This window comes from Myotis daubentonii, chromosome X (genome assembly GCF_963259705.1).
Source record: "Myotis daubentonii chromosome X, mMyoDau2.1, whole genome shotgun sequence".
Taxonomy (NCBI): Eukaryota; Metazoa; Chordata; class Mammalia; order Chiroptera; family Vespertilionidae; genus Myotis; species Myotis daubentonii.
In genome coordinates, this window is record NC_081861.1 from 89,093,089 (window position 1) to 89,101,632 (window position 8,544).

Below are 8,544 nucleotides of genomic sequence, written 5' to 3' on the forward strand. Positions count from 1 at the left end.
TTTAAGACAACAAAGACAATTTATAGTGAGAACTATATAAATCACATGTACTACAATGTACACAACTTTTTTAAAAGACCTGATACAATGTCATTGAATAGGGAAACCTTTAGATCTTATCCATTCTATATTCAGCATTTTAACAACAGAATTCAGTACTGAGAAGAGGTCAGTGGTTTTCAATGTAGATATTCCCCATAGAAAGTACCTTCCCAGGCCGAAATTCTGGGAAAAGTTCTGTGACACTCGGCAACAGCTTGGTAGCATCATGCTGCATAATCCCAGCCAATGGTAGGGTCAGCTTTCCGTCCTCAGATTCTGCCTGTGTTGCTTCCTGAGGTCCCATCTCAGATTCTGAGTCAGAGGAACTACTGAAGTCCACTTTTTCTGAGGCCAAAGAGGAAGGGGCAATGATGGAGGGCAAGATGATGCCTTCTCCATCTTCAGACACTGCAACAAGGAAGAAAAACCCCCTTGGCATGTAACTGTGAGCATATTTCCTCAAATTCAGCCAACACCAACTCCAGGTACTATGCATGGCTCGTGGCAGGGGATATAGTTCCAAGCACCCAAATTACTAACAGTATGCAACCCAGAAAATTCATTCCAACTCAGTATCTCCCACCATCCCCAACTCACCTTGTACCTGGTACCCTAGGGTTGTGATGAGAGAAAACAAACACTATTACTACATTTACTACTTTCTGTAAGTATGTCAGGTTAAAGAAATATTACCAATAGCAAACTTATATAACACTTTTATACCAGTCAAGCCTTACCATGTCCAGTTCAGGGACCCATAGCTAGAAAAAAAACTTTAAGTCCACAAGATAATGAAATTATTCAGCATAAAATAACAGATGACATAAAGTTAACCAATGCTATTTAGCCTGCAGAGTAAAAAGGAAATGACTTAAAGCTCTAATAGGAGAAATTTAGGTTAACATAAACCTCAAAATACAGGAAGATCAAACACACTGCTCTTCCCAATCTACTGTTGCAGATATAAAAATAGGTGAGAGGATCCCTGAAGACCCTGCCTTTGAAATCTCTGAACCTGATAGCTAGCTCTCTATGATCCATATACATTTTAGGGTGCCTTACCTAATTAACTATTTCTTTTCAAGAGAATCATCTAAACAACAAGTAGTTTCCAAATACCAGTATGCAGATCAGTTGCTTCAGAAATTACTCTGGGAATTCCTTGAAATTAATGGGGTCTACCCCAGATCTTCTAAATCACACTTTCCAGGGGAGAGTCAGAAATTTGTATTTTTAAAAAGACTTTGCAGTGATTCTGATAGGCAGGCAGATTTGAGAACCACTGACCCAAACATTTTCTTAAATGCATGCTAAATACTGCCGTCAAACATTTTAAAAGTAAAACTTCCCTTTAATATGGAAATTTAAAATTTGTATGAATCAGTTCTGGAATATAGCCTTTCCCAGCAGCTTAATTTTAACAGCCCCCTATGTGTGCCAAAGCCTGGACTCAGGAATGGAACTTGCTACTTAGACAAAAGTAGACTGTTTCTGCTTACCACCAGTAATAGCATCCTGGTCCTTATCCTTCTTTAATGGTCCTGGGGGTGGAGGTGGAGGAGGCATCAACTTGCAATCAATGTCTTCACAATCAGCATCATAGTCATCATCATCATATTCTACTAAAAACAAGGTGATCTCAATATCCAGAATGTCAGAAAATAACCCTGAACTCCCTTGTCACTCAAGATTTTAAAGTACCGCATAAAGCACTATGCAAATTCCTTAAAAACACACAGAAGATGCAGCTTCTGCCTTCAGAAAGAGATGATGTGATATCACCAAATGCTGTAACACTACATACTAGGTGTACCAGTTAATGCGGATTTTTTTCAATAGACGGAGTTACACATATGTTGATATATATGCAATTTGAAATGTATGCTATTTTGTTGTATTGACAGCAAGCTTCAAAACTTCATATGTCAAATTTGCTGAAGGTGTTAACATCATAGATACTTTTACGCTTAAAAATGTCGAATTTCATGCCAAAAAAAGAGCATTTGAGGGAAGTTTTAATTCATTACAAGTTATCGTATACTTCGGGAAGCTTATGGTGAACATGTTCCATCTCAAGATACTTGTGAGTGCTGGTTTAAACGCTTTAAAAGTGATTTCGATGTGAAAGACAAAGAACGTCCAGGTCAACCGAAAAAGTTCGAAGACCAACAATTACAAGCATTATTGGATGAAGATGTGTGTCAAACTCAAAAACAACTTGCAGAAAGATTAAACGTTGCTCAGCGAACAATTTCCAATCCATTTACAAGCAATAGGAAAGATTTTAAAGGAAGGAAAATGGGTGCCCCAACAACTGAATGAAAAGACAAATAGAAAACTGGAAAGTCATCAGTAAAATGTTGCTTCAATGGCACAAAAGAAAGTCTTTTTTGCATAGAATTGTGACTGGCAATGAAAAGTGGATTTGAGAATCCCAAATGCACAAAATCATGGGTTGATCCAGGTCAACCATCAACATCGACTGCAAGGCCAAATCGCTTCGGAAAGAAGACAATGCTCTGCGTTTGGTGGGATCAGGAAGGTGTGGTGTATTATGAGCTTCTAAAACCAGGTGAAACCGTTAATACTGATAGCTACCGACAACAAATCAATTTGAACCACGCTTTGATCGTGAAACAACCAGAATGGGCCAGAAGACACAGCAAAGTAATTTTGCTTCATGATGACGCACCATCACACACTTCAAAACCAGTTAAAGACACATTAAAAGATCTTGCCTGGGAAGTATTAACCTACCCACCGTATTCACCAGACCTTGCTCCTTCAGATTACCACTTGTTCTGATCGATGGCACACGCACTTTCTGAGCAGCACTTCAAAACATACGAAGAAGTGGAAAATTGGGTCTCTGAATGGTTTGCCTCAAAACAAGAAAAGTTCTATTGGGGCTATACACAAATTACCTGAAAGATGGGGGAAATGTGTAGCTAGCGATGGACATTACTTTGAATAAAGCACTTTTGATGTTTCTCTTGAAATTATCGTGTTTTCTTTGATTATAAAATCCGCCATTATTAACCAGTACACCTAGTATAACTCTTATTGGTGAGGGAGCGCGCAAGAATTGCTTGAAACCTTTGCTCCTGCTCCTGATCAAATCCTATTGTATTTATTTTCACCCTAATCAATCTTACAATTGAATTTAACATTCTGTCAGTTTCCTTAAAGACAGGACTTTCTTCTCTCCTCCCAAGTCTTTGACACATTTTTTTTTTCTGTATACCTTCTGCAGTTTATTATTCTCAATGGCATCACTCAACACTTGGTCCTGAACACTCTACTTTTACTCCTCTACACACTTTCCATTCCCTTTTCTCAACAATCTCCCTTTTATCAACAATCACCCTTTCCAGATTTAACCCAAATCTACGTCTTGCCCTGACATACCCCCTATACAATTGCAACACATGTTCTGCTGCCTAAAGAACCTTCCCACTCAGATATTCAAACTGCATCTCATATCACACTGAAATATCCTTCACCTCTTTTAAAATCCCTTTGGTTACTATCAATACCACCTCCATCCTCATTTCCTGAGCTTATAATTTTAGTCTCCTACACCAACCCCTTACCAACACACCTTTTCTAATCAATCATTAATAGTCATTATAGCAATGTCCATTTATTGAGCTCCCATAATGTGCTAGGTATTTGTAGCCATTTTATCTATAATCCTCCCAATAATGCAACAATGTAGAATTATTCTGAGATACAGAAGCAACTTAGGATCATATGGTTTTAAGTGACAAAGTCAGAATTCAAGCCTGGTTTAACAACAGAGCCTGTACTCTTTCGAACACATTTCCTCACACACCAAGCCCACTGATCCTTTTTCAGCAACTCTCAAGCTTGAACCTGCCTATCATTTTCTGATATTGTCACTCAAGAACAATCTCCAAGTAATCTCCAAGCAGCTCTGCCCCTTTACCCTTTTTCTAAACAAATCCCCAAAGTATTAACTATCACTTTTCATTTTCACTTAGGAAGGCGACTAATATTAACAGAGATCTATCATTACACTGTATTATGTAGAGTCTTTCACACTGATAATGAACTTAAATTTCCCCACCAAAAGCCCTATTAATGGGGTAGGTATTATCACCTTCACTGCAGACAGAAAAACTGAGGGATTATTACAAATGAGAAGTCCATGATGACAAATGATTAATAGGCTTATGATGGTGAACACTTCATTAAGTAAATAAATTTTGAAACATTATGTTATACATCTGAAACTAATGTAATATTGTATGTCAACTATAATTTAACCACATAAATACAGCCCTGGCTAGATGAAAACAAAAACAAAAACAAATGAGAAGTCCAAACTTCAGAGAATAAGCAACTTTCCCAGGGGCAAACTAAATATGGAGTTGGGATTTGAACCTATGATATGCTGACTCCAAAGTCCATTTTCTTTTCATTATACCACCCTACCTCTTTCTTAGAGCAGTGGTTCTCAACCTTGGCTGCACATTAGAATCACCTGGGAATCTTTTTAAAATCCTGATTTCTGGGCCTCATCCTCCGGAAATTGTTTCTTTGTTATGGGGTGGGGCCACAACATTAGTAACAAAGAAACAGAATTTCCGAAGGATGAGGCCCAGAAATCAGGATTTTAAAAAGATTCCCAGGTGATTCTAATGTGCAGCCAAAGTTGAGAACCACTGCTTTACGGCATCAATTCCCAAGTAATACATACAAAAAGGTGCCATCAAATTGCTCTATCCTTGGTTCTTGCTATTTGGCAGTGTTTTCCATTCCTTTCAAGAAAATCTGCTGGTCAAATTCCCCCCCACACGATTTCTATTTTCAAACCTTTAGACAAGCCATGTTTCCAAACCAATATGCCCTGCTGCTTCCGCTCCATTAAACGTCTTTCAAAAATTTTACTTAAAATTCACCTGTGAAGCCTTTTCTAATGACCTCCACCCACTTCCAATTATTCCAAAGAAACACCCTTGGAAATCAAGCTGTGTGAAGAGGCCAATGCCAGGGAAAGAGGAAGCTACAAGCATAGATAAAGGCATCCTCAGAGGACAAAGGAACTTAGAAAAGAACATGTCAGAGTACTCAGACTCTACCTAATGCAGCATAATCCTTTCCAGGTCAGCTCATAAAATCCAACTAGGAAACCCCCACCTACCCTCTTCCTTACCATCCCTAGCCAAGACAATAAATCTACCTGAAAAGTACAACATCCTCTGAAAATCAGAGCTGCTACCACCTTTCCCTTAGCGTAAGTCAGGATGCTCAAAAATAATAGTTATGGCCCAGCCAGTGTGGCTCAGTGGTTGAGCGTCAACCTGTGAACCAGGAAGTCACGAGTTCAATTCCCAATCAGGGCATATGTCTGGGTTGTGGGCTGGATCCCCAGTGTGGGGCATACAGGAGGCAGCCAATCAATGATTCTCTCTCATCATTGATGTTTCTCTCTCTCCCTCTCTGAAATCAATAAAAATATATTTTTTAAAAATAACAGTTATGCTATATGACATAGCTATTTTGGCAGCTCCTCAAAACTAAATATAACACTCTATACAAAAACATGAGCTTGTAGCTGATTTATGTCTTCTTATGATGAATAATTTTGCTTTGCATTCATTTATCCCACCTTCCCCAAATGATAACAATATCCCTGAAGGTGTAAGGCCTGTATTTTTTATTTTTCTGGGTTATTCCTTCTGTCTGTGGTGCAGTTAATTCTCTTTATACAAGCAGCATTCAAATCCATTAACTGGCCCTGCAGAAACTAAATTCAAGTACTTACCAAGGTTTTATCTACATTTCTCAGCAGCTTGAAATCTAATTCAAAGAGGTGGACAACGAGCAACTTCATATAAAAATTTCAAGGAGGAAGAGGTAGTGTGGGGCTGAGGAAAGCATGAACTATGACCTAGATTCTAGACCACAGAACTGAGCTCAAGATCAGAATATGGATTTTATTATCTTTGTACCATACTGTCCATCACAGTTTATAGCACATGACAGGTGCTCAATCAAAGTCTAATAAACTGAGTTGCTGAATTAGTCCAGGGCTGCCACTAGCTAACTATAGAACTTTTAATAAAGTTCCACATTTTATTAAAGTTCTCTAATATTCAAGTTTTACTAATCTATGATGAGGTTAAGAATAATTAATCACTAAGACCCCTTCCAACTCTGACATGATTCTATAATGCAGCACATTACATATGTGGTAAGCATTAAGTGCATTATGTAAGCATATAGGTAGTTAGTGATTAACAGAAGTTGAGCCAATAAATACATGTGGTCATTTATATGACCCTGTAGCCTTAATCCTTCCTTAAGGACAAAGACTGAGTTTAGATAGCATCTAAAACAGTACCATGAATGCTTTAGCAACTGAAATACCAGATGATAACAGGGAAGTATCATCCTTGCTTAACATTCATCAAGAATTTGGGATTAACTAGTATGAGAAATAAAAGCTTGAGGATGGCAACATACTCTGCCCCAGAGCTGAGCTCAAAAAGGGAGAGAAGCAGAATGAAACCACATATAGAAACAAATTGGACTACACAGCAAGAAAATGCACTAGAATGCTCTGATGATGACACCAGAGAATCACCTGAGTGGCAAAGGGGCTGCAAGCTCCCCATTGTTTGCTGGTATCTTCGACTTTCATCTTCTGCTACCTCACTGATGTCTGAATAGTCCACAGCATCTTCTGTGCTCCTGATCCATCCTGTAAGTAAAAGCAGGAGGACAGAGCTCAACAAAGAGCAACTCTCACTCCCTTAGGTAATTCCCATGGAAAAGTACATGTATAGTAAGTAGCCAGCCTCCTCCCCCACCTTGCTCCCCATGACCCACTTCACCTTCATCATTTACCAGAGCACCGTCATTCCCAGTCAATTCTTCATTTGCCGTGAGTTCAGTGATCAGGCTGCCCAGACCCAAAGCCCCCAAGCCTGCCAAGTGCTTCTTACACTCCTGAAAAAGTCAGCACCAGAAGGAAGACAACAACTAAACTCAAGCTTCCCACACCACAAGGCTTATTTCCCTGGTCTGTATAGCTACAAATACACAAGAAAAATGACTATGCTGCATGCTAAAAGGAGCATCCATCACATTCAAGACTGTAAGGTACATCTTCCTTCCACTAAACTCCACGCTGATCAGACCTTTATTAACATATGACCAATTTCATCACCATGTTTTAAAGTAACATAAGGAAAGATAATTTAAAGAACCACCACCAAAACTAAATTAATGGAACAGTAGTTCTATGAATAAAAGCTAAGGAAACTGAAGTCATGTTGGATTAAAGAAAACAAGGCAAGACCTTTTTTTGCTAACGTGTGTGTGTTCAAGGGGAGGAGGAATATTGGTCAATATTTCCTCCAAGATAAAATGAATCTAAATACAAGTAACTGAGTTTCAGTTGGGCACGTGAAACAATTTCATGGATGTCAGGCAACACTGGGGAAACTACCCAAGAGGTGCACGGGGACCACAAAAGGTCTGCCCCAGATAGTTTGAACACTCATGTCCTAAGAAGTGGGTCCTGAACCACATGATCTCTTGCCGGTTCTGTTCAGCCCTCTCGCTAGCTCTAGAGCCATTTCAGTGCAGCCATGTCAGAAAGCCGGCAATTTCAAGAATCCCCAAGAAGGTTCTCATAGGAACGGTTTGAAAGCAACTTCACTAGAAGCTAAGCTGCTATTTTTCCTGCTGCCTGGTCAGGAAAGGTATTTCCAAAGCCACCCACATCAGCACCCCTGAACTTACGGGGGCTTGCCTACCATTCTCTCTGCTCCCCACCCTCGCCCAGAACTGAGCCCCTCACTCTACGTTACTGCACGCTCTACTAGGCTGCTATCTGCTTGTCGTTCCCTCTCCTCCAACGCTAACATTGCCCTCTGTTCTCGGGTCCTAAGCACCCTCTACTCTTCTCCACTTCCTCTCCTTAGTCGCACCACTCCCAGACCTAAGCCCACGCCAATCCCCTCACATCGTCCAAGACGCTTTCCCCCTCCAGCTGCCCGGCTCCATTTATGTTGCCGAAAAGGAATCCAGTTAAAGAAAATGGGCAGCCCCCTGTAGAATCTTCATCGCTGTCCGTGTCTGACATGATGGCGGCCGTGGCACCCGCAGCGGCTGCGGGAACCTGCAAATCCCTGCTTGGACCCATGTACCGGATATACGAATATTAGTCGCCCAGAAGTGACTCACGGTACTCCCTGACCTTACCCGCCCCTGCCGGAAACGAAATAAGGGGGGGGGGGGGGGAGAAGGGGGAATGACCCGGAAGGACCGGTTTTCCTACAAGAAAGTAGAATTGGTGTTACTACTTTACTAACGGATTTTGATTCGACCATACACGATCAGGAGGCTGGATATCTAGAAAGCGATTGGCCAAAAAAAATGTTCGGTCCTGCCCCTTACATTTACCTGCGCAGGAGCAGTCTCATTGCACCGGATCTTTCACCAATCGGAAGGAGTGGCCTGGATCAC

The 8,544-nt window shown here is 40.5% G+C and overlaps 1 protein-coding gene across 10 annotated transcripts in view; it reads right to left on the reverse strand.

The window, feature by feature from the left end:
- TAF1 (TATA-box binding protein associated factor 1) overlaps positions 1–8,259 on the reverse strand; it is a 162,133-nt gene extending 153,874 nt beyond the window's left edge. For 2 of the 10 annotated variants that reach the window (XM_059679235.1, XM_059679231.1), the window contains exons 1-5: positions 8,042–8,257; positions 6,906–7,020; positions 6,656–6,772; positions 1,542–1,664; positions 209–450 (exon numbers count right to left, since the gene is read on the reverse strand). In XM_059679235.1, the coding sequence (XP_059535218.1) occupies positions 209–450; positions 1,542–1,664; positions 6,656–6,772; positions 6,906–7,020; positions 8,042–8,221 (777 nt within the window). In that variant the 5' untranslated portion in view covers positions 8,222–8,257. Of the gene's footprint in view, positions 1–208; positions 451–1,541; positions 1,665–6,655; positions 6,773–6,905; positions 7,021–8,041 lie in introns of those variants that run through there. The other 8 variants (XM_059679234.1, XM_059679233.1, XM_059679230.1 and 5 more) reach the window with 8 other exon arrangements.
- Positions 8,260–8,544: the final 285 nt, after the last annotated feature.